At 40.6% G+C, this 27,271-nt stretch overlaps 1 protein-coding gene across 1 annotated transcript in view; it reads right to left on the bottom strand.

Moving 5' to 3' along the window:
- Positions 1-27,271, bottom strand: part of SORCS3 (sortilin related VPS10 domain containing receptor 3) — a 414,417-nt gene that overhangs the window by 134,931 nt on the left and 252,215 nt on the right. The window contains exon 7 of the mRNA XM_032595155.1: positions 9,492-9,610. Within this exon, the coding sequence (XP_032451046.1) occupies positions 9,492-9,610 (119 nt within the window). The remainder of the gene's footprint in view (positions 1-9,491; positions 9,611-27,271) is intronic.

Consider the following 27,271-nt stretch of genomic DNA (forward strand, 5'->3'; position numbering starts at 1 on the left):
AAGGGATTTTACTGCTATCACTGCTGAACTACCTATTTTCCAGGATAATCATTAGAAAAGCTACTCCATAAGGAGAAAAGACAGGATTTCCGACCTTCTTGGCTCAGAACACAGAAACCAACTTATCTCTCTCCCCCTGCCCCTACAGAGGAAAGCCGATTTCTCTTTTATCCATGTGGAACGGAGGCATTTCAGGCAGACGCTTTCCCATTAAAACAAGGGCTCTTCTGGGAAGGATTAGCTCCTTTTGATTTCACTATGAAACCCCAGGCCCCCAGGCCCCCTGCACAGAAAAGGCATTGACAGATTAACAAATTTCACAGTGTTCTGTACATCTTCAGCTCGGCTGAAAGCTGGAGATCAAACACTAGGCCCCCTCAAGCAAAACCATCAAGATGACTATCTTTACCTCTTTGTCAATAGAAAAATAAAAGGTGAGGCAGAACCTTCGGGGTCTCTTCTGAACTGTAGGAGCCACATGAGTAGTATAGGGACCCTTCAACGACACACAAGATACAGATCAAAAATAATCACGTTGAAAAAAAAAGAAAGAAATGACTGGGCATGAAGAGCTTTCCTTTAGGAGGGCAAAGTTTTTTAAGGGTGAATTTTTTAATGCAAAATTAATGGGAAGTTTATTATGAAGTAGTTACCTGGGTTTTTCGTTATTAACTTTACTCTCAAATGTGTGCATATACATTTGTATATGACTCACTAATGGGTAAACAATTATGCCTTAAACACACACATAACATTTATTAATCTGCAGAGAAAGGAAATGGATCCATGTCACATGAATCCCGAATGGTTCGGTTGTCCACACCCAAAAAGCCTGACCTGTGACCCATGGAACCAACAGTGCTACAAAAAGTTGGCAGTTTCAAACATTTCTTAGCAGCAGATTGCTTTCGTCAGATGCAAAAAGTATTAAGAACCCTGACATACAGAACAAACAAAAGCTGAGGTGTGCTATTTAAGGAGGGGGTAAGAGGGCCAGATACCCTCTTCCATTTTTCCATAGCTCCTGTTACAAGTTACCTAAGACTCCATGTAAAAACTGCCAAGAACCACATTTAGCAGGGCGGCGGGGGGGGGGGGGGGGCGGGGAGCCAGAAAGAGTGAAGGGGATGGACTGGCGATGGACTGGCGTCCTTTTCTGTAAGATTCTTCCTCAGGTGTATGTCTCTGGTGGCACTAAAATGAAATAAAAGATACCAATACTCTACAAAACTAGAAAATTCAAGTGAATAGACCCCTTAAAGTTACGAAAAACCAAACCCACCAAAGTCCTTTATGCTCCTCCTATTGTTATGTAGCTGCTCCAACTGCAGGCAAAGAAAATAATGTGGCTGTACAAGGCTCCCCTTTGAGACCCCAACTATGGAGTGACAGCAAGCATCTTTCAGAAAAGACACAGTTCTCAATGTCCAGCTCTACCTTAGCGGTACTCCCCAGAGAGGTCACCCATGAGGGGGCGTGCTGGACCCAATTCTCTCTGCACTACAGCTTTTGAGATCATTCTTTTCAGTAGCTTGCTGGCAGTGTCGGCAGAATGCCATCTACCCTGATGGCCTGATGCCCTGCTCACATATAAACCTGTGGGTTTAAGCCCTGGAGTGAGAAGCTACCGTTGCTCTGAGGAGTTTCTGCCCTCCCAAAAGCCTTCTGCAGCAGCTTTACTCCATGAACAGAATGAGGCTTCTTTGCCTTTTCCTTGCTTCTGAGATAGACATTAGGCACTGCAGTCCAAATCTCGCCTTCCCCACAAAGCCTTTCCGGATGCCCATTTCAATTTTCAAAACCCATCCCCTCCAAGAAAGATTCAAAACTCGCACTGATTTCAGACATTTCTCCGAGGTGGCTTCCAATAATTAAAACAAAAGCAATAAGCCACAACAACAAATCAACAGATAAAGGAAAGCAGCCACATAAACACAAATGGCCAGCAGTCGAGGAGAAAAGGAAGAATAATAACACACAATGTGATGCAGGGAAGCTGCTATAATTGACACAAAACTTAGTTGTGAGCTTTTTAGCACTACAAAGAGGGAAACGCGCAATCACCTAGATTTAATGAAAGGAAACAGAAAAGGTTCACCTCCCCAGGACTGTCCTACCTGACAGTCCTGCCACCTCACTCCCTCCCACAACTACACCTATCCTTGGACAAAGAGATCCCCGGGCATTGTTTTCTCTTACTTTCTTAACTTCATCCCTGCCTCCCTTCTGCCTGGAATGCTCTTTTGCCCTCACTTACCCAGCTGGTACTCCTAGTCTCCCTTGCTGGAAAGCTTGCACAGACCCTCCTTCTGAAGCTCCCCCCACTTGCTTTAAGAGCAACATGTGCTTTGCGCTAACACAGCTCTCATCATGCTACATAATAATTGTTTAGCTGTCTGTGTTCCCCACTGGGCTGACTGTATTTTAATATATTTAAATGAATGAATATGAAAAGGGTACTGAATAACATAATGGATAATTGTTGGACAGCAGTTTTATAAAAATGCAGAGACATCCTACATACGGTCATTTCTCGTGCAGTGAACAATTGGCAATTACCCAAAGTTGTCTCATATTGTTAGTTGGGGAAACAAGATTCCCTTGCTTTAAAAAGATAACTAACCGCATTCCCTGAGAATAAGGACGGTGTCTTATCTTCTCAGTTCAGTTCAGTTCAATAAACATTTATTGAGTACCAGTCATTATGCTAAGTGCAGGAGAAACAGTGATGAATAAGACATAGTCTTGTTCCTCTTAAAGTTTACAGACCTGGCTGGGGAGACATAACACACGTGGATAAATAGTCAGCAAAGGGGCTTGGTCCAATCCTGATCAAGGATGCCAGGGAAGACTTTCTACAGGCAGCAATGCCTAAGATGAATCTAAGGATAAGTTTGTCCAGTAAAGGGACATTCCAAGCAGGTGGGAAAACGCAAGAAAGGCATGTTAGGCAACAAATGACATGATGTGTGTATGGAGACCAAACAGGTTTATCGTTTATGGGAGGGTAAAAGATAACCAGGAAGGTATATGGGGATTCCCATGAAGCTAATGGAGTATGCAGGATCCAGATCGTACAGGGCCTTGTAGGCAATGTTAAGGAAATTAGATTTTAACCTATAGGTGATGAGCAGCCACTGAAGACAGGAACATTGATTTTTGTTGTAAATAAATTACTTTGAAAGTAGTGTTGTGAATGGATTGGGGGTGGGGGTTGCTGGTCTCGGAATGAGAAAATCAGTTTGCAAGCTTTTGTGACATTTCAGAAAATACATGATTAAGGTTTATAAATGGTTTTAAATAGCCAAGTAATAATGGTGCTTCCCTTTTCCTCTCATAAATCACCCTAGAGCAACAAGGAAAACAAGAAATAAAAATACAAACTCAATACTCAATGAAAATATAACCCTGAAACACAATATATGTGGAAGCCAAATTCAGTGAAGAACAAACAGAGTACCGACAGGCACCAGGGCAAAAAATGCCTACAGCTACAAATCTTAGATCAAGCTAGAGAAATAGCATTCTCCAAAGATGACATTTCCCAAGGAGCAAAACTAACAATCAATTATTTGGAACCTAGGGACTGTGGCCCAGGAATTGGCAGTTTGTTTATTCTTAGAGCTGACTAATGACAAGAAGTTGGAGAGGTGTGGCTGGATGAAGAAGCAGCCAGGTGGTTTTATCTTTTGTAAAGAACTCATTCACAGACAAACTATCTTTAGTTATATGGAACCTCACTGAGAAACAAAGAAGATTCTTGTTAAGCTGAAAGAGTTCTGGTCTGTCACCAAGAAGAATCTCCTCAAATAGTCCAGAAGAGCTCATGTCATAAAAAAAAAAAATGAATAATGGTTAAGAACCTAAAGATAAAAGAAAATATTGCAGGGATTATAAAATACTATGGCCAAATGAGAGAGAAAGGGACAGAAAAAACACCAGACTCAGAAAATAAATCTGCTTCCAGGAAGCAAATGAAAATTGTGCCCATACTGCTATGATTAAAAATAGCCTGTATGATGAGGAGATTACCTCTGTAAGAGAAGACTTCAAAGTAGAAATACAAGAGCTAAGAATAGATACGTTGGGACAACAAAAGTGATAAAATATAAGCTGGCAAAGTTCAGAAAATAACTTCAACAAGAGCAGCAAAAAAATATAAAAAAGAGCCTGGACACTGCCAAATACTTGTTCAAGGATAATGTGGGTAAGACTTTCCAGTATTTTTTTTTAATGTTTATTTATTATTGAGAGACAGAGAGAGACAGAGCATGAGCAGGGGAGGGGCAGAGGGAGAGAAGGAGACACACAATCTGAAGCAGGTTCTAGGCTCTGAGCTGGCAGCACAGAGCTTGATGCAGGGCTCAAACTCACAAACTGTGAGATCATGACCTGAGCCAAAGCCAGACACTTAACTGACTGAGCCACCCAGGTGCCCTTTTTGTTGTTGTTGTTGTTTTTTTTTTAATATCACCTTGCTCAGTGAGTTAAAACTGATTAGAAGGGAAAAAAATAATGACTCTCCTTTGATTTTCCTGTCTACTGCACACATCCTAAATGTCCTGGAGAAAGAGAACCAAAATAATTAAACTGAAATAAAATATATGTTTCAAAATATAAGCAACAGAAAGTTCTGAGATATTAAAAAGGAAGGAGAAATTGAACCAACTGAATGAGACTTACATTTCAGGAAAAGAAACTCACACAGTATGATCAACCACAGAACATACATTAACAAAGCAAATAGTATTAAAAATAAATATTTTTAAAAAGGACTTTTAGGTATCAAGGGGGAAAAAATTAAGATACCCAAAAGGGAAATATCAGACTGGCCTGACACAGTAACATTCAGTAAGTTAATGGAGCAAAGTTATCATGGAAAGCAAATAATACATGCATTTTATAGCTTAAAAAAGGAAATTAAACCTAAAGAGGGAAACTGTTTACAACATTCAAGAATTCACCTTTTTTGTGGGATGCCTGGGTGGCTAAGTCAGTTAAGCATCTGATTCTTGATTTTGTCTCAGGTTATGGTCTCACTGTTCATGAGATGGAGCCCCACATTGGGCTCTATGTTGTCAGCTGCTTGGAATTCTCTTTTTCCCTCTCGCTCTGCCCCTCCCCTTCTCACACTTTCTCTCTCTCTCCCTCTTTCTCTCTCTCTCTCTTTCTCTCTCACAAAATAAACATTTTTTTAAAAGAATTTACCTTTCTTGAAGACATTACTAAAAGACAAATTTCAGGGGCACCTGGGTGGCTCAGTCAATTAAGTGTCCGACTTCAGCTCAGGTTTGAGTTGGAGCCCCACATTGGGCTCTGTGCTGTCAGCTAAGAGCCTGGAGCCTGCTTCAGATTTTGTGTGTGTGTCTCTCTCTCTGCCACTGCCTTTCTCATGCTCTCTCTCTCTCTCTCTCTCTCGCTCGCTCTCTCTCTCAAAAATTAATTTAAAAAATTAAAAAAAAAAAGAAAAACTGAAGGACAAACTTCAGACAACCAAGAAAAAAATGCAAAAACTACAGAAAGGAACTAGATTTACCCATATAACTAAGATCAAAATAAATGCAGGAATGATCATTCACAGCAGAATGTAAATGCTCTGAATGATTTAATTAACAAAACTAGAATTGGATACAGGTGATAAACACAGGCTAGTTTTTTCTACCTTTGTTCAACAGTACTTCGTAAAATGTTTAAGTCTAAGAGAATTATATTTGAAGATAGAAAAGCAAACAAAGAGATAATATGACCAACCCAAAACAGGTGGTGAAGGAATCTAAGAGAGAGGGGAGGAAAGAGAAATGTATGGAAATTGTATCACGGCTCACAAAAGGAAATCAATAGATATTATCCAGAAATAGAAGATTTGCTGTTATATTCATAAAGCTAAGTAGCTAGAACAAATATTCAAAATTATCAAAGAAACCCAGAGGCAGGAAAGCAGGAAAAGAGATCATATAATGACTTTTTTAAAAAAGAAGCAATTTTAACTAAAAGCTAAGCATACACTGTCAGAAATAAGACACATCTATCATACTGATCAATGCATAAGGCCGAACTCACCTATGAGAAGGAAAGGACTCATTAAATACTGATGGCCAAACAATACACAACTATACCTTCAGTATCAGCAGCGGTTCATATGTAACCCACTCACATTCTTTTACCTTATTTTAAATTTAGCCAATTGATAGTTGCAAATAATAGCATTTAATCTGTGTTTGGTGGTTGATGAAATTCCATGCTTTTCTCAAGAGTGTTGGCCTTTTGCATTATTTGGGGCATTGTTATTCCATTGCTTCCCATCTCTCTCATAGTTTTCTTTTTAAAAATCTGAAAACAGCCTTCAAGGTCCTGGAATCTAATACCCTTGGTCTTTCTGTGGTTATCTCTAAACTCTGTTTCTAGGTCTCATTTACTCCCTCTTTCTCATCTCCCTAATATTAGAGTGCCCTCTGCCCTAGTCTATGAATTCCTTCTCTTTTCTGTCTATATTTATTCCCTTGATGACTTCAATTTTGCAACTCAAAAGTGACATCAACATGCTGACATGCTTCCAACTTATATCCTCAGCCCTGGTTTTCCCAACACCTCTGCTCCTAAAGCCAGCCTCAAATCTCTACCTGTTCCCGACACATCACCATGTGGGGCTCAAGAAAGTACAGGGCCTAACACACCTGGCTCCACGTGCCCATCTGACTGCTGACTCCTGCCACCCTCTTCTGGTTCACCACTCACCGAATGAGACTTTTTCAGGTCATCTTAAAAAAAAAAAATAGTAGTATCCACAGATGTCTAACATTCACATTCCTCATTAATTTTCATCTAAAACATTATCATCATCTAATATATTTGGTAGATAGATGAATAGATGATAGCACAAGATAGAAAGATAGAGAGCAACATTTACAGAGCACTGTTTTTGTGTTTTACAAATGTAATTAACAAACAGAATCTGCCCAGCAACCAATAAACTAAGTACTCAATTGTCCTCTTTTTACAGATAAGTCAAACGAAGTATAGCTCAAGACCACCCAGCTAAAGTGTGGCCTGCCAAGGCTGGGATAAATGCTGGCCATTGGACTCAAAACCACAGCATCTCAACCACTAATGTTTCACAGGCTTTTCATACCTATGTATATATGGATGTATATATTATATACATATTTTCCCATGTCTTCCACTGGAATATAAATACCACTTGGGCAGGAATTTTATTATGTTCACTGTCTTAACCCCAGCTCCTAGAACAGGGGCCTGAAACGTAGCAGGCTGTCAATAAAATTTTATTGACTAACGGGAACTCCTATCTCTTTCAAACAAAATAAAAATTGATGCTTATCAAAGAAAAAACTTTTGCTGGCTTGCAGTACAATAATAATAAAAAGACACTTCAGAATAGTTAGGGAAAAAATCTGGATGTCTGCCGGCAGAGTTACAGAAAACTTTATGCAATAAAAGGAAAAATGAATTTTAAAAAATCTGAACATTTAAAATTCTAAGTCATGTTTCCCAGAAACGGTCCTGTCATGTTCATCATTATATGCAGTATTAGCATTAAGGAAAGGGCAATAAGATTGGTAAATTCATAAATCATCTCTGTGCTTCCACCTTGAAAAAATTAAATAGAGATAAAGAAATAATAAAGCCTTAAACTGGGACCATGGGAATGGAATGAAAAACAAAAAACCATCTGAGACTAAAGGTGATATTAGCAGGGACCTGGATTCACTGAATTTGTTGTCATAGACAGATTTCCAGGTTTCTACCTTGAGTGACCAGGTAGAGGGTAATGCCACCAATGCATCAGGATCAAGGTGGACATGTTGATTTTATTCTAGCTGTGGAACATCCAAGTTGAGATATCAAGATGACTATTAGACAAGAAGGTCTGCTTTCCAGGGCAGAGGTTATAGCTCCCTGGCTTGAGATTCATCAGAACATGGAGATAGTACTTAAGACCCAAGACGGTATATACTGGGTGCAAAGAGAAGCAGGCCAAGGGCAAGAGTTAGGGAGAGCCAGAGTCATGCCTAATACTTTGTTGACTTACTTTGCATTGTATGTGTTCAATAAATATTCATGAATAAGGCAATAATAGTGCTAATGACCTGCCAAGATTTAGACAAAAATATTCTGAGATTCTGGCTTTTACGCAAACTTAGACACAGGGATTTTCTGGAGCCACACAGACCTCTCTTTCCCTCCCTTTTTCAAGCTGGTTTTTGAGTGGATGGCTACATGTCATGTGTTTCAGACCTCAAAAGTCTACACAACTGATTTTTAAAAAGAAGTGACTCCTACATCTACAATCTATCAGTAAGACAAGTAGTCACTGAGTACCCTGGATTTTCAAAGGCTTTCTGTTAGGGCCAAGGATGAGGAGAAAAATTTGTGTATAAAGTATTGTCCCTATCCTCAGATAGTATAAAATGCAATTTGGAAAGACGAAGACAAATCCACTAATATTTAAGTAACAATTCCTAATAGCCCATGTGCTAAGGGAATAGCAGACAAGAACAGCTGCAGTGGTTCAGAGGAAGAGAGGCATACCCAGCTCCCGGGAAACGGGGCTAATCTGGACCAAAGAAACAGGAGTGAGGCAGAGAAAGTCATTCAGGTGCATAGGTCTGAGTAAACTCAGGAGAGTCTAAAGATCAAGGTTCCTATAGGAAATAGCCTGCAAACACAACTGGCAGCAGAAGGGTGGGAAAGCAGAGTGGGAGAAATCAAAGCTGCTCTCAAAGGTCAAGTATGATTACACACACTCATAGACAGACACACACACACACACACACACACACACACACACACACACACACACTGTAAGTCACTCTGGAGCAGAAGCATCACCTTTTCTTTTTCCTCATTTTTGTTCTTCTTTGCATCTCCTTCCAGTGAAACTCAACACCTAAAACAGGGCTTCCCTTTCCTGCCTAAAAATGTGAGTCACACCTAGTTTTCTCCGTGAGTCAGAGCTCTTGGGAGTGAAGGATTTCTGGACTCAGGACATATCAGGGAGTGGTCAGCACTGTAAAGGGAGGGCAAGATTTAGGGAGCTCTACATTTTTCTAGAAAGAAAATCCTAGAGATGCTTCATTTCTTGGGGATTCTCACTCCCAAATGAGACCGGTCACTTTGGACAGCAATGGATCATGGCTTTGGTAAACTACTGAAAGTCAGATCCATTGGAGATGTGGCTCTAAGAAACTTCCAAGCCCTAGTCTAAATCCTGGTCATTTTAAGACCCTTTTGGTATAATAAAACAGCAACCCAGCTGAGGATTCAGTGGGCCACTAAAGACCCCATCCATGATACTGACCCATAACATCTTCATCTTTCACCAGAAGTCCTGGATCCCCCAGAGAATGGGTCACCAAAGCAGAGACTCACCCCAGCTCCACGTGTTCACAACCTCGGGAATGCTGCCCTCATTTTCCTGACTTCACCTAAGCACCCCCACCTCTACCACTGAATGCATTTTCTGGACTCACCTGAATGAAGATATATTCATCCTGAACAACCAGGGAACTGATGTCAATGGAGCGGACAAAAGGCCCACTCCGAGTGGTCTCAGCACATTCCTGGATCCTGCAGGTGAGGTAGTGAGCATCTGAAATGGGAGAGCGACACTTAGACGCAAAGAGAAATGGTGACAAAGCTCTCATCAGTACACAAGGCTCTACCCCATGGGAAATCAGTGATACAGTTCAAAGCAACGAGATTTCATTCTTGTTCACAAAATTTGTAAAAATTATTAAAAAATGGCAATATCTAGATGAGGCAAAGGAGTGGAAGAAAGAGTTAATCTTACATCCTACTGACAAAAGGGTAAACTGGTATAGATTTTTGGAAGAACCAATCTGAAATATCAGAATTTTAAATGTGCATATATTATACCAGCAATTCTAACGCAAGGAATGTCTTCTGGAGAAACACTCGTATATTTTCCCAAAGAGTCAGGAGTAAAGATGCTCACTGGGGTATTGTTCATAGCAGTGAAAAATCAGAAACAGGCTAAAGGTCCCTGAACATGTCAATGAACTAAGGTACACATATTACAGAATGCTATGCTATAATTAAAAAAATTAACTAGAGGGGTGCCTGGGTGGCTCAGTCACTTAAGCAACCAATTCTTGATTTCGGCTTAAGTCATGAGCTTATAGTTCATGAGTTCAAGTCCTGAATGGGGCTCTGTGCTGACAGCACAGAGCCTGCTTCAGATCCTCTGTCTCCTCTCTAACCCTCCCCCCATCATGTGCACACTCTCTCTCTCTCAAAACTAAACATTAAAAAATAATAAGTAGATATGGACACATCCACATCCTGATTTCTCTAGATGTTCCTTTTCAAATAACCTTTCAAATAACCTTTGAAAAAATTATTTGGCAGTATGGTAGTATGATACAATTATGTCCCCCCAAAACCTTGCCTTTATAAACGTATAGGTTTGTGCCACAGTGCAAAGAAAAAGTTTTAAAGGAACCCATAAAAATTAGCTATGATTACTTTTGGGTGAAAAGAATGGAAATAGTGTTGAAGTGAGACCTTTCCTTTCCATATTATATACATTTTTATTATTTTTACAATAAGAATGTATTCACCTATTACTTGTATAAAACCTATAAATCCTCTATAATTACTTGTAAAATCGTCGAAAGATCTCAGCAGGTCAAGAGCCCCTCAAGCAAACCAGGAACATGACAGCAGAAGCTGTTGCTGAATGGGAAAATCTCTGACTCTAAAATGCATCCCAATTACGACCATAGGGTCATCCAAGAAAGATAATTTATTCAGTTATTTGTTACTGGGGAAAAACTACAGGTAAGTCTCTGTAAAGAAACCTGTGTATATATGTGCTTTTATTTTTTTTTAAATGTTTATTTATTTATTTTTGAGATGGTGGGGAGGGGCAACGAGGGCGGTAAAGAGAGAGAATCCCAGGTAGGCTCCATGCTGTGAGCACAGAGCCCAATGCAGGGCCCAAACCCACAAACCATGAGATCATGACCTGAGCCAAAACCAAGAGTCAGACACTTAACTGACTGAGCCACCCAGGTGTCCCCGTACATTTGCTTTTAAAATGGTTATAATTGGGGTGCCTGGGTGGCTCAGTCGGTTAAGCGGCCGACTTCAGCTCAGGTCATGAGGTCTGTGAGTTCGAGCCCCGCGTCGGGCTCTGTGCTGACAGCTCAGAGCCTGGAGCCTGTTTCAGATTCTGTGTCTCCCTCTCTCTGACCCTCCCCTGTTCATGCTCTGTCTCTCCCTGTCTCAAAAATAAATAAAACGTTAAAAAAATTAAAAAGAAATAAAATGGTTATAATTGGGGGACCTGGGTGGCTCAGTCGGTTAAGCAACCGACCTTGGCTCAGAACATGATCTTGTGATTTGTGAGTTGGAGCCCTGCATTGGGCTCTGTGCTGACAGCTCAGAGCCTGGAGCCTGCTTTGGATTCCATGTCTCCCTCTCTCTCTCTACCCCTCCCCTGCTCACACACTGTCTCTGTCTCCCAAAAATAAATAAACATTAAAAAAAACTAAATAAATAATAAAGTGGTTATAACTGAATAGTACTTAAAAGTAGTAAGTGGGAAAGATGAGAAGTAGGAGTCATTTCAGTATTAAAAGTAGAGTAGTCTTTGTTATCACCTAAAACCATGTTTATTACTACATGTATCTAATGCAATTGCTCCCTTGAATGTGTGCACAGGTGTCACGGGTGACAGGGAAGGGGAACCTGCAGGCAGGCGAGATAAAGGCAAACAGGTTAAATAAGAAAAAAGCTAATTGAGTTAAAACATGAATACGTTTAATTATCCCTGTTTATCTTTTTTTTTTTTAAGTTTATTTATTTACTTTGAGAGAGTGCATGAGCAGGGGAGGAGCAGAGAGAGAGGGTGACCAAGAATCCCAAGTAGGCTCTGCACGGTCAGCACAGAGCCTGACATGGGGCTCAGTCTCATGAAGTGTGAGATCATGACCTGAGCCTCGATCAAAAGTTGGACGCTTAACAGACTGAGCCACCCAGGCACCCCTCCCTGTTTATCGTTAATTAACTAATTTACTGATGGCTTCAACAAGTTTTTCTGGTGTGTGAACAATATACTGGGTATTGCTTAGGTATGAGGAATACAACAGTGAATGAGACAGAGGTTTTTGAATCAAAAGGACCTGCTGACTAGGAAGGGGCTCACTCATATTATTTGCAGCTAGCTATTCCACACATTTATGTATAAACATGATGTTAATGTAACAAACACATGTGGGTAAGAAATGAATTCATTATGTGCTACATCCCTACTTCCCGAACGTCCATAGCTGAACAGAGCCTATCTGCGTTGGTATTCTTAATCCAAACATGTCAAACATGGATCTCATTCTTTCCGTCAGCAGTCTTTTCACCCGCCTGTGAGCACAAGCCTCTTAACTTTTCTTTCCTCCATACGCCATGTAATCCAGTTGGTTCCCAGCCCCGACCATCCTGCCTCTGACATGCTTAGTCTCTCCTCTTCTCTCCACAAGCCCTGCCATTTGCCTGGGACAAGTCCTTCTCATCCGTGTGGCCTGTTGCATCCCTTTCACGACTAGCCTGCATGTACATGATGGACTGGGAACTGGATGGACCCGAGGCAGGGAGCCAGAGTCATCTCTAAAACCTAAACCTGACCTAGTCTCTCCCGGCTTCAAAACAGTTCTGAGTGCCCTGGGACAAAGCCCAAACGTCGTTCTATAGAACAGAAGGCTTTTTACAAGAAGCCGAATAAAATCAAGTGCCTAGGGAGGCAGACAAGTAATGTGTAAGAATAAAATGAGCTGGGTGAAGATGACAAACAGCAGTTGGCACACGGCCTCGGCGGCTGGGAGCACTCGGGAGCGGTGGGGACTGCAGTGAAATGGCCAACACTTGACTCTTCATGGAGGAGAAGCTCCTCAGTGTCTGTTCATCATTGGCACACAGGAGTAAGATGTTCTGTGTCTTATAATAAATCTAACTGTCTCTATTTTTTAAATGTGAAATTGCCTGATTTAAAAAAAAAAAAAAAAAGGACAGCTATTCTACATATAAAATAGGGTGCGGGCCAAATACCGTAAAGCCAAACAAAACAAGCCTACATCCAAACATGTCACCTGTTCTGTAATTTGGTCCCTACCTTCCTCTCCAGAGAAGAGACCTTCTTCCCCCTCTTCCCTGCCCCATTAGCAAACCCAGCTTGTTCACCGTTCTGTACGTACAGCCTGCCCTTGACTTCCTCTTTGTCTCTGCGCACACAGAAAGCTAAGAATGGCCTGGCTTTCCACTTCTGGGTGTGAGAGCGAGGGAAGGCCGAGAGCACAGGCTGTGCCGAGCAGCACATGGCCTGCCCACCAGGAATACTCTTGGACCCACAAAGCCTTAGTAATTTTCTCCTAGAATAAGGCACTAAAAGCCAGTGAAAAGCTGCAGTAAATACACATAAAGAAACCACAAGTGTTGACATGACAACCTGCTTCCTTCTTGCCAGCCAGTGTCTCAGAAAGCTCCTTATACTGCTAATCAAAGGTACGCACAGGAGGACATCTGCTTATCCCCCGCCCCCCCACAGGCTCATTTTCTACTGTCTGTTTACTATTCACTCTCCCATTTGGACACTTTGGGAAAAAAAAAAAAAAGAATCAAGTGTATTCAAGGCCACCCCAAACAAAATCAAAACCTACCTAAACCTTGGCCCACAGCAGGTGAGCTCTTGTGCCAAACTCATCCTACTTCTTGGCTCTCCCCCTGCTTGCTACTGCCCAGCATGGAACGAAAGGTCCAATTTAACAGGAAAGCAGCACTGAAATGAGTTTTTCAAATCCACTTAAAATTCAGGGGACTTGCAGTCTTTAGCTGGACTCATATATTGGAAGTCTCAACACTCTTTTTTTTCAAACATACAGAGACATGATAGTAAGTGCTAAGGTACCCACTGCCTGGTGAAAACTCAGAATAGAGAAAAAGAGGAGACTCAATTACCGGGCAGGCCTGGCTACCAGATGGAAGTGACCGAGGGTGACGAGGGACTCAGGGTGTCAAAAGTGAGCAGGGGACACCAAGAGCCTCACATTTGCAAAAGTTCTCAGATTCGGGCTTTGGACGTTATCCTGAAATGAAGCTGGGTACAGTCATGGAGATTTAAAGATGAAACGGAAGGATATTCATCATTTAACTTGAATCCCAAACTAGGCTTCTAATACCTGTGGCCTTTTTATTTGCTTTTAATAACACCAAACGCCTGATAAGATGGCAGGGGTCCAGAGCTCTTGAGCATAGTGTGGTATTTGAAAGCAAGGCCTCTGAAGCCAGATTGGGCTGTGTTCAAGTCCTGGACCTGTTACTTGCTTATCACCCTTGAGTAAGTAGCACGGCTCTTCATCTGTGAAATACCCACAAGTTAGTATCTGCCTCCAGGGACTGTCATCAGTATTGAATAAGATTATGTATGAAAAATGCTTAGCATATCATTGGATACATTTTAAAAGACTAATAGATGGTACCTCTTTCTTAATATGAAACGAGAAGGAAGGGAATTTAACACTCGGCATCTCTCAGACCCTCTATTAATAACAAGTAATGTTGTTTGTCTGTGGAGAGTCAAAAGACCATATCACAGGTCCTACTACTAGTAAAGTCATATTCCAAATTTATACCCCTGTTTAATTTCTTCAAGTACTTTGGGTGTGCAGATAACAAAAAAAAAAAAAAAAAAAAAAAAAAAAATCTGAGCCTGAATAACCAAGGAGGACTTGAAGGAGAAGGCAGCCTTTGTGTGTAGACAAGATGGAGAAGTATATTATGTGAGAAGGAAATTCCTAAAAAGGGAGTGAAAACTGAACATGGCCTTTTAGGTAGGCAAAGCTCATGGAAGGCACTATATAATCACATGTTAATGGATTAGCTTTGATTAATCCATATTCTTAATCTTTTATTTACTATCCTTTCCTTTGAAATGTTCTCAAATGAAAAATCAGAAAGACCAGATTGAATGAAGAACTCATTTGGATATCCCTGTAAGAAAATTAGAGAGTGATTTCCCTAGGGGTTGAGAGTCAATCATTACCCTGATGATTAACGTATTTCTAAATGTCAAATGTCTTCCTAATGTATTCTGAAGAGCTGGTGTAGTCACTGTTCCACTTACAAAAGCTAAAAGTCAAAGGCTTTGTTCCCTGCACTGTCAATAGAGGGATCTACTCATTAACGTTAGAAATATCTGGCTCAATTTAACTAGTTCTACTGCTGGAAGACCCTTTAGGGAAGATAAGAACATCTCCCTAGTGAGTCTGGCCTTCACACCTTCTCACCTAGCAGATATTGGGCTAAAGGTCTCATATAGCAAGAAGGGGTGGTCTCAGACTGACTGATTCATTCTTTTTTGCACTGGGTCAAGGAGTATAGTGAAGTTTCAAGTGTCAGGCACTCAGAGAACTTCCAGGAACCAGAGAACATTCTCAGAAGAATCACAGACCAGTGAGGAAAATGGGATATTCACAAGTGAACATGCCTTGGGGTTTGCACTGGACAGAAGAAGATCTGAGAACTGGAGAATATAGACAGAGAGTATGAAGGAGATTATCTGACATCCTTAGCATTCTTTTATTCCTAAGGAGATATATTTTTGCCAGGAATTCTGTAAGGCTTAGGGAGGCAGTCTCTAACTTCCCCATCCAGCAAGGCAAGTTTCTCATCCATTTATATCCAGTGTTTCTTTCTCTGTCAAACCTTTCCAAAAGGGTCACCTCCTCAGAAGTAGGAATGAAGTCTTAGTTATCTTTGTTTGTCTCCTAAGCTAACTTTATAAAGTCCCAGTAAATGCTAGTTAAACTGAATTGAATGACATTAAAAAACCTAAACACTTTTGTTATGTTGAGTGATATTGTGACTTGTGGCAATGGTTTGCCTTTGAGATTACTAAATATTCAAACTATCCTAGCCATCATGCCTCTTACCACCTCGGAGAAAGAAACTTTCCTTGGATTCATTCAACTTCCATCCCTTTGGGTAATATACATGTTGTCAAAGTTTGAAAAAGCGAATTAAATTGTGAACAAAAAGTAAATCAGCTCCTCAGGTCCTCTCTTAGAGAAATACCCAGGAGCTATTTATTTTGAATAATAGCATTAACTCTCAGATGCAAACAAGTAAAAACCAGCAGATCCAAGAAACTATGAAAAGTTATTTAGTTTCCACAAGCCTCCTTTTCCTTGATTGAGGAGTGGGGCTAACCTGTGTGCAGGGCACCCACATGCTGGAAATGCCTACACAACCCTCCAGACATGGTAGGTACTGAAAACAAAATCAACGAATTGAAAAACGTAGCTTACCTACCTTATTCCATTCCTGCCAATGTGCTTATGGATTTAGAGTTTTTGTGAAACTTCTAATGACCCGAAGAAGAATTCTAGTGTCTCCTGTTTTCTTATGGCATAGGGGGAATATGGCAGTTATAGAGATTTAGAAATCACAGTGTCCTTGAATATCTTAGGACTCCTGGTACTGCATCCAGAGCTCTTTCCACTCCAATTGCCAAATAAACTGAGCCTGACTGAATATGATGACTAGATGATAACAATAGTGATGACGACAGTGATGACGACAATGATGATGATGACAGTGGTGATAATGATGATGGTGATAATGATGATGATGACAATGATGATAAAAATGATGACAATGACGATGACAATGACAGTGATGACAGTGACAGTGATAACTAGATGATGATGATGATGATGACGATGACAACAAGAAGTAACATTGTTTAAAAAGTTTTTTTTAAACATTTATTTATTTTTGAGAGAGAGAGACAGAGTGTAAGCAGGAGAGGAGCAGAGAGAGAGATGAAGACACAGGATCCAAAGCAGGCTCTAGGCTCTGAGCTGTCGACAAAGAGCTCAATGCGGGGCTTGAATTCACAGACCGCGACGTCATGACCCGATCCGAAGTCAGGGGCTTAACCGACTGAACCACCGAGATGCCCCAAGAAGTAGTATTTTTGAATGCTCACTCTATGTCTTCCGGTGTTGCAGAAGCTGTATGTATTAACTTATTTAGTTCCTGCAACAATCCAGTAAGGAGTTGCAATTACTAGCATCCCCATTTCATAGATGAGGAACCTGAGGCACAACAATTAAGTGATGTGCCTGAGTTCCACAGCTTCTAGGAAATGAAAGAACCAGGATTAGAACACAGGCATATTAACAGCAGGACCAATGATCCCAACTATTATTTTTTTTTAATCATGGAAGGACAATCAGTCTGAGAATTAGACAAGAATCCATGTTCTGGTTCAGTCCTCATCCACAGCTATCTACGTGGCCTTGAGAAAGTTATTGTATATTTTAGTACCTTTTTTTTTTTTTTAATTTTTTTTCAACGTTTTTAATTTATTTTTGGGACAGGGAGAGACAGAGCATGAACGGGGGAGGGGCAGAGAGAGAGGGAGACACAGAATCGGAAACAGGCTCCAGGCTCCGAGCCATCAGCCCAGAGCCTGACGCGGGGCTCGAACTCACGGACCGCGAGATCGTGACCTGGCTGAAGTCGGACGCTTAACCGACTGCGCCACCCAGGCGCCCCGATATTTTAGTACTTTTTTGAAAGTGATGCAATTTCAAAGTACCTTTTCTATTTCAACTTAAAAAAAAAACCAAACTTTGGAACGCTTTTAGCAAAGAAGATCCTATCTTCTCAATATAGAAAGTGAACTTTAGTGCACCATTTCTAGTTGAATGTAAGTCAAGAATTCAGCAGTCCCATTGGCTTAACTCCACACCCCATCCCCATCTTGCCTCTGAGTTCTTAGAACACTGCTAGAGCTCAGAGTTACACAGTTTAAAATTACTGAACTAGTCAATAATCCAAAGTTCTTTAAGAGCCAATATTCTATGTATCTAGAACCTGAAGTTTAGGCTATAGGGTTAATAGTTTTGCATTGGGTGCCAAGACCATTTGATTAGTTAGGATTCCCTGAGGTCTGTTAAGAAGTACTAGGCTTGGAGCACCTGGGTGGCTCAGTTTGGTTAAGCATCTTTGCGGTTCACGAATTTGATCCCCATGTCAGGCTCTGCGCTGTCAGTACTGAACTTGCTTGGGATTCTCTCTCCTCTCTTTCTGCCCCTCCCCCCTCCCACTCCCTGGCTCAAGCTTGCAAATGCACTTTCTCTCTCTCTCTCTCTCTCTCTCTCTCTCTCTCAAAATAAATAAACTCAAACATTTTTTTAAAAAGTACTAGGCTTCATCCTGACTTAGTGAGAAGGTGCGGTGATAGATTGATGGCAGGTGATGATGGCACCAGGACAAGAAATGGTGGCATATGTGCTACAGATTTTGATTCTAGAAATTTCAAATGTGTCTAGATGCTAAAGAGCTTCTGCCTGTATCCAGGTTCACTTACTACGGTATCCCTATGATACATCCAAATGGCTTATGCTTGAGAATTTCTAATGAAGAGAAACTCAGCACTTCACAAAATAGCCTTAGCCATTTTTGGATACCCTTAATTATTACTTTTCTGTTCACCAAACTGAAATCCTCCCCACTATAAATTTTACTCTGTAATAACACCTTTTTTAGTCCATTGATGAAAAAATGTTATAAAAATACTTCTTATATTTGTTAGTCATATATTATGATTACGATATATATAGTTATATAACTATATATATACAGTTATATATTTTTTATAATATATAAAGCACTGGAAGAGAAGGGATCTAAGGTCAAACAGCTTCTAAATGGCAGAATTAATTCGCCAACTCAACTCTGAACTCTTATGGCATCAAGGTGATGAACTTTCTATTGATACTCAAATGTCTTTTGGATGGAGGATATGGGTGTGTATATGTGTGTATCTGAATATGTGTTGGGTCGGGTGTAGGGAGGATCACAGGGGACATTCTGAGAAAAATTATTTCTAGAAGACAATGGGAGAAAAAGTCATTTGAATCCTGAATTGTATGGAAGAAACGGGTTCACAATGATTTTAACCAAACTGGTTGGCTTTGCCCTGTTTAAACCCTGCCAGGGCAAGAGATAATTCAATGGCTTCAGCTTAATCTGGAAGTCTGACTCCCAAAAAGAAGGGCCAGGACTGGACCGGAGTGGAGATTCCTACATCAAAACAAGAACAGGGACTGGCTTACACTGGGTTTGCTCCTACGTGTGGGAGCCAGGTTGAGAAAGAGGGTGGTTAGTGTCACATACAGTACAGAAAAGCGATGCTCTGTGCTGATGTACCTACTGTTCCTCCAGTCTAGAAGAGTGCCGTCCAATGGACATACAATGTAAGCCACAAATAACCTTTACGGATTTTCAGTAGCTACGCTAAAAAGTCTATAGAAAAGTGAAATGGATTGTAACACATTTTATTGAACCCCAAATATCCAAAGTATTATCATTTCATCATGTAGTCAACATAAAAATTATTAGTGAGCTATTTTCCATCATTTAATTCATAGTACATCTTTGAAACCTGGTGTATGTTTTGCACACATGGCATACCTCAATCTGGACAGCATGTTTCAAGTGCTCAGCAACCCCATGTGATGATGCACCTACCACATTGGACAGCACCACTCTAGCATGACTTTCCTGACCCCCTTTCTACCATCCTCCCGGGAGAATCCAACTCATCTCCCAAGATGAAGCTTAACTATGGCCTCTTCTGTGCAGCCCTCAGTCACTCCTCAGCACTAGGGGTACCCTTCTCTTCTGTATAGAAGTTGTTTGTGTGACTTGTCAGGCATTTCTGCCCAGAGCCTACACACACACAATCATGGAAAGCTTAGTTGGCTTGTGCTCATATCTGGCCTTGGAATCAGAACTGGCCCTTCTGTTCCTGATGGGATTAATTTGCCTCACCTACTTGAGCCAGACCAGGCTGGCCACATGGAATAGACCAGGGAGGGAAGAGGTATATGCGGATGCCCAGGCTCCTAAGATTGTCAGATACAATAAGAGAAACAGAAAAAACAGCTCCCTCAGGACTGCACTTAGGCAAACTTGGCGACTAGCCCTAAATCACACATGAGTCATATATGCATCGCCCTGGTGGGAAGTTAGTTGGAAGTCTCATCTGAGTGCTGGGGGGACACTCTGCCCAGGACCCTCAAGTGGCACTCCAACTGGGCTGTTCACCGCGGGGCTTCCCCAGCCAAGAGGTTGGCTGTTGTGAGTACGTGATTTGACACAGTAAGCCTTCTTTGTTCTTCTCTATACTCTCTCCTTCTTATTGTTACTACAACTGTTTAATTCTTCATATTCTCTTCCCTTTATAATTAATTTTTTCCTCCATGAAACCGAAAGTATGGCTATCATGAATTACTGTTATTCAGAACACCTTCCTTTTGGTTCCAACAGCACTTTCTTTGGGAGACTTAAATCAGACAATCGTGTGCTTTCGGCACATTATATCAAAATAACAATCTGCGTGTATATCTGCCTCTCCCCTAAAACTGTGGGCTGGCTAGTCAGGGCTGGCTGTGTCCTATTTATCTGTAAATCCCCCACAGCTTAGCATAGTGCAGTGTTGATCGGATTGGGGTCTGCAAACCAGCAGCATCACCTGTGAGCTTGTCAGAAATATGGAATGTGTGTTTTAACAAGCTCTCCAGATGGTTCATATGCATGTTCCATTTGGGAAGGCTCAGATCTAGTGCAGTGGTTTTTAGTACTGCATGTACTTTAGAATCATGAGGACAATTTCATAAAGGGCCAATGCCCAGGACCTTCCGTGTGTGTGTGTGTGTGTGTGTGTGTGTGTGTGTGTGTGTGTGTAAGTTCTCCAGGTGATTATAATTAATGCTAAGCTTTGAGAACCACTGTCTTCACACACGGAAACTCTTCCATTTCTGTGGAGTGAATGTGAGAGGGTAAATAAACAAGAAATACAAATTTCTTTATCGACATTAGTATGAATGGCCACACATCCCTGTCTTGCTCTGGGAACTACATAGAACATTTAATTGTTGTTTCATAGCCATATCTTGTTTCTATTTTCTGAACATCCTTACAGGTTTCAAACAATTTCTACTACTCCTTATGAATCTCTCCTTCTCACCCCAACAAGTAACACAGTGAACGTTATCTTGACTTGGAAAGCACTCTGATGAGTTACAATTTATTGTGATTTTGTCTTGAAAGTCAAAAGGGGAAGAAAAAAGGTGCCTGGGTGGCTCAGTCGGTTAAGTGTCTGACTTCGGCTCAGGTCATGATCTCACGGTTCATGGGTTCGAGCCCCGCGTCGGGCTCTGTGCTGACAGCTCAGAGCCTGGAGCCTGCTTCAGATTCTGTGTCTCCCCCTCTCTTCCCCTTCCCTGCTCATGCTCTGTCCCTGTCTCTCTGAAAACATAAATAAACATTAAATTTTTTTTACTTTTAAAAAAAGGGGAAGAAAGAAGGGAAAGACATGTTTGCCCTACTTGTATGTTCTTGTTTCCAGCCCTATGACAGCCCAGCTGCCGTGATCATCATGTATTGTTTACAACAGGGTAATTCCAGACCCCAACACCAAGGCTCTTTCTTCATGCCTATGAGGATATAACTGCTGGCTATAATCCCAGCACCATCTGAGGTTAGGGATCCTCAAAGTGTTCTTGAAGGGGCCATCTGGATCAGAATCATGTCATGAGCATGTTTAACAATATGTCAACTCCCAGGCCCTACAGGAGACAATCTAAACCATAACCTCTGGGGTGGATCCCAGGAATCTGCAATAGAACCAGCTTGCCAGAGGGTCATGGATGTTAAAGGTTGATAGAAACGGCCATAAGAACTGTGCTGCTAGAAGAAGCAGAGAATGAAATTTTACTGCTCAAGGTGCTTTTGAGGATAATTTACAAAATAGTAATTGGCAAATCCAGAACACGGGGTAAGTGGTCTGAAATGGGCTGATTAAGGAACAGACTCTCCAACATGGAAAAAAAAAAGTGGAATAACAAAGGAAAGTCAGGGGAAGGAAAAATAACTATTATCCAAGATCTACTAGTTCTTTTAAGATGTTCAGAGAATTGTTATTTTCCTTTTAGACATGTGAATGACCAAACAAAAGGGCTAGAAAAACTGAGGTTTCAATTGACTTCAAATACACCAAATATAAAGAGGTCCCCTTTCCTGTGGGTTCCTAGCATGTCCTGTGTGTGACTATAAGAAGGCTATCAGCTATTCAGGAGCTGCTGGTTTATTTGTCTGCCCATTCCCTTTTAGAATACAGACTGGGTGGGGGGGGGCGGCAGAGACCATGTCTCATTCCCTCTTTATATCTCTAAAAATGCAGGTCATGACTGCCATCCAGGGGACACCCAGTAAATATCCTATAAGAGAATTAGAAAGAAAAGTGAATAAATTATTAATTGTTTCATTTAACAGCGAGGGAACAGGAACCCCAAGAATTTTAGTTGCTGTCCTGGAAACACAGCCTCTCCATGGAAAAACTGAAATTAAGATCTAGGTTTCTACTCTCCCAGTCTGCTTGCCTATAAATATCTGAAGACCATTTCTCCCTGCTCCTCGAAAGGATAAACCCAAATTGCAAACATGGCCCCCAGTGGAGACAGAGCTGGAGGGATGGTGGGTGCTTCTGGTGCCTCCTCCTGGTCCAGGACTGTCCAACCCTCTGCCAGAACTTGGAGAGTGTGCTTGTTCCAGCACTCTGCCCAGGTCCACCTGCCTCTCTTGGCAAGTAGAATGCACAGGATATATTAGCAAGCACAGTCTGGCCAGGCAAGAAAAGACCTAGACACAGAGCTGGGAGTGACTAATAAGCCTCTCTGATGCACGATCCCTAAGAAGCAGGGTTCAGGACGTTACTTGGCCTCATCACAGAGGTCATTCTGTGTTCTACTCCCCTGTCCCCGTCAAGGATGTCAGACATAGGCCAGTTGCCTTCTCTATCTCTCAGCACCATTCCTGAGTTAGAAGCTAAGTTAGGCAGGATGGGGGACTAGGGAAACATAATAAGGCTGCCTTATGCCTCAGAGATGGGGGCACAGCAGCATTGCAAGTAACTGCCCAGAGCTAGAGTCTAAATGAGCTAGAATGGGTGCTAACTTTCCATCTACCAGCTGCTATAATTTAAACATACAACATGCAAACAGAAGAAGCAGAAATAAAGGAACTTGAAACAACCAGGCAGGACTGTCTAGTATAATCAATGTTTAAGGTCACAGCTAGGGAAATCACAATTCTATCATGAAAGCTTTTTTATGATAAAGGTAAAAATGGCCTCAATGCTTGGTGTTCAGTGTGGATTACAGATCAGAAAGCTACCTACCCGTTTCTTCCCACAACCTCTCCAGCCTGCCTTTACTGGCCTTATCTCCCTTCATCTTTGCCAGCCACAAACCACAGCCCACAGCCTTGCACACACCACTTTTCATGGGTGAACTCTGGGAATGTGTGAGGTTCTCCTTTCTATCCAAAATGTTCTGATAAAATCCTACTAATCTCTCAAGGGCCAGATCAAAAACTTCATCTAAGAAGCTTCCCCCAACTTTCTTTTACACACACACACACACACACGCACACACACACACACACACACGTGCGCACACACAGTGCGTGTGTGTGTGTGTGTGTGTGTGTGTAATCTATTGTTAAATTGGCTAACATACGGTGTGTAAAGTGTAAAGTGTGGTCTTGATTTTGGGGGTAGATTCCCATGATTCATCGCTTACATACAATACCCAGTGTTCATCCCAATGATTGGCCTCCTCATTGCCCATCACCCATTTTCCCCTCTCCCCCACCCCCTCCATCAACTCTCAGTTTTTTCCCTGTATTTAAGAGTCTCTTGGGGCGCCTGGGTGGCTCAGTCGGTTAAGCATCCGACTTCGGCTCAGGTCATTATCTCACGGTTCATGGGTTCGAGCCCCGCGTCAGGCTCTGTGCTGACAGCTCAGAGCCTGGAGCCTGTTTCAGATTCTGTGTCTCCCTCTCTCTCTGCCCCTCCCCCACTTGCACTCTGTCTCTCTCTGTCTCAAAAATAAATAAACATTAAAAAAAATTAAAAGAAAAAAGAGTCTCTTATGGTTTGCCTCCCTCCCTCTCTGTTTCTAACTATTTTTTCCCTTTCCCTTCCTTTATGGTCTTCTGTTAAGTTTCTCAAGATCTACGTATCAGTGAAAACATGATATCTGTCCTTCTCTGACTTATTTCACTCAGCATAATACCTTCCATTTCCAACCATGTTGCTGCAAATGGCATGATTTCATTCTTTCTCAATGCCAAGTAGTATCCTATTGTGTATATACACCACATCTTCTTTATCCATTCATCAGCTGATGGGCATTTAGGCTCTTTCCATAATTTGGCTATTGTTTAAAGCGCTGCTATAAACATTGGGGTACATATACCCCTATGAACCCCCAACTTCCTTAGACTATTAGCAATACTCCCACTTATAACTCAACATAATATATGTTCAACCCTATGAACCCTGTGAGATTGTGCTAGAATTACTCAAATCCTTGTCTATTTCCCCAACAAGCCCACAAGCTCTCTGAGGTGGAGATAATATCATATTCACCTCTACATCCCCTCAGTGACCAGAATATGCAGATTTTAATTTTTTTGATATTTATTTATTTTTGACAGAGAGACAGAATGATCAGGGGAGGGGCAGAGACAGAGGGAGACACAGAATCTGGAGCAGGCTCCAGGCTCTGAACTGTCAGCACAGAGCCTGGAGCCTGTTTCAGATTCTGTGTCTCCCTCTCTCTCTGATCTTTGCCTGTTCATGCTATCTCTCTCTGTCTCAAAAATAAACGTTAAATTTTTTTTAATTTAAATAAACACCAGTTGAATAAAAGAACTAAGTGATCAATTAACTAATTAATTAATCATAAATGGTAGCAAGTTCTATAGAACTAGAAGCTAAGAACTGTGTGTTCTAGTTTTTCCTCACTATAGGTTTTATTTTAGTATTATTATCATTATTTTTTTTAATATTTATAAAACCTCTAGACCCAATGTGGGGCTTGTACTCATGACCTCGAGATCAAGAGTTATAAGAACTCGTGACCCTGAGACCAAGAGTTGCATGCTGTTCCAAATCAGTGAGCCAGGTACCCCTCCTCCTTTCTTTAAATACTTATTTTAGTATTATTTTTATTTTTTTTAGGTTTTATTTATTTATTTCAAGAGAAACAGTGAGCAGGGGAAGGGCAGAGAGAGAGATCCCAAGCAGGCTCCACACTGCTAGTGTGGAGCCCAATGCACAGCTTAAACTCACCAACCTTGAGATCATGACCTGAGCTGATACCAAGAGTCAGTGGCTTAACCTTAATACACAGCTACCCAGGTGCCCATTTAGTATTATTTTTAAATACAAACTTTTTAAAATTTATGTACAGTAATTTTTTTGACATACAGTTCTAAATTTTTAACAGATATATGGATTTATGTAACAACCACCACAGGTTGCCAAACATTTACAATACCCTGAATGATTCCTCGTGCTGCTTTCTTGTCAACCACCCTGGAAACCACTGATATATTTCTCCATTGTTAGTTTTTCCTTTTCCATAGGATCATATAAATGGAATCCTACAGTATGTAACCTTTTGAGACCAACTTATTTCACTCAGTATAATGCCTATGAAATTCATCCATGTTCTTTACAGATGTGCCACAGCTTTGCTTACCCATCCATCCACTCAAGGATATTTAGGGTATTTCCATTTTGGGGTGATTATTAATAAATCTGCTACAGACATTTGTGTATAAGTTTCAGTGTGAATTTCTGTATGGTAAATATGTAGGTGTGGGATTTCTGAATCATAAGGGTGTGTGTAAATTTATAAGAAGCTGCCAAAATGTTTTTCCAGAGTGGTTGTACCATTTTGTGTCCCCACCAGGAAAGTACGAGAGTTCCAATGGCTTTACACTCTTGTCAGCATTTAGTATTATCAGTTTTGTTTATTTTAGTAATTCCAATAGGTATGTAATAATACCTCATTATGGCTTTAATTTTCATTTCCCTAATGTATAATGATGTTGAGCATCATTTCATGTGCTTATTTGTCATCCTTATATCTTCTCTGGTAAATGGTCTACTCAAATTTTCGCCTGTTTTAAAAAAAAATTGCATTGTTTCTTATTGTTATGCTCTCAAAGTCCCTGATCACAAGTCCTTTAATAAATACATAATTTGCAAATATTTTTCCTAGTATCTTCACTGTTTCTTTGGCAAAGCAAATATATGCTTTTTTAATTTTGAAATCCATTTATCAATTCTTTGACTTTTTGTTCTTGGTGCCAACCCACAGTCATGGAGATTTTCTCTTATGTGTTTTTCTATATTTTTTTATAATTTTATATTTTACATTTAAAAATATCCATTTTTGAGTTGCATTTTGTGTAAGGTGTGAATCATAGGTTGAAGTTCAGTTTTCCCCATATGGCTTTCCAATATTTTCCACCACCATTTGTTAAAAATAACATCCTTTCTTGACTGAATTCATTGTCCCTTGCAACTGTGCTCAATTTACTTACTAGTTGTAGGAACTTTTTATTTTTGTAGATTTCTTGGGATATTCTACATAGACAATTATGTCAATGAGAATAATAATAGTTTTAATTTTTCCTTTGCAATCTATATGAATTACATTTCATTTTTCTTCCTTTATTGCACAGGCTAGGACTTTCAGCATGATGTTGAATATGTGTGTTAAGAATAAACATCCTTTTCTCTTTCCTGCTCTTATGGGGAAAGCATTCAGTATCTCATCATGAAATATAATGTTAATTGTAGGTCTTCTGTAGATGTCCTTTGTTGGAAGTTCCCTTTCATTTCTAGTGAGTTGAGAGTTTTGTGCTTTAGTTTTCATTCTATCACTAGCTAGCTGTGTGAATTTGGGCAAACTTTAGTCCAGACTACCACATCAGAAAAAAGGAAATAAATGTTGTGCCTTTTTGTGATGATTAAAAGATAGAGATGTGTGTGTATGTGTAAATGTATGAGTAAGAAGGCCCTCACCACACAGCATGAAAGAAAAGTATCATGCATTTCATTAGGATATACAAAATACATCTCTAGGTTAATGCAGTCTTGTTATATACATTTTCTAAGTAAATATGGGTTAGAGGCAATCAGAATATTAACTACTGAAAAACTGATTTTGGAAACCTAAAAAATATAACAGGATTAATATATACCATATTTAACCTAAGTGTGGCACATGACATTTATTCCTGTTGTACTTGCTTGTTTTCTTCAATTCTTGACAATAGGCCAGAAACTATTATGTTTTTTTGCATT

The sequence above is a fragment of the Lynx canadensis genome, chromosome D2 (genome assembly GCF_007474595.2).
Source record: "Lynx canadensis isolate LIC74 chromosome D2, mLynCan4.pri.v2, whole genome shotgun sequence".
Lineage (NCBI taxonomy): Eukaryota > Metazoa > Chordata > Mammalia > Carnivora > Felidae > Lynx > Lynx canadensis.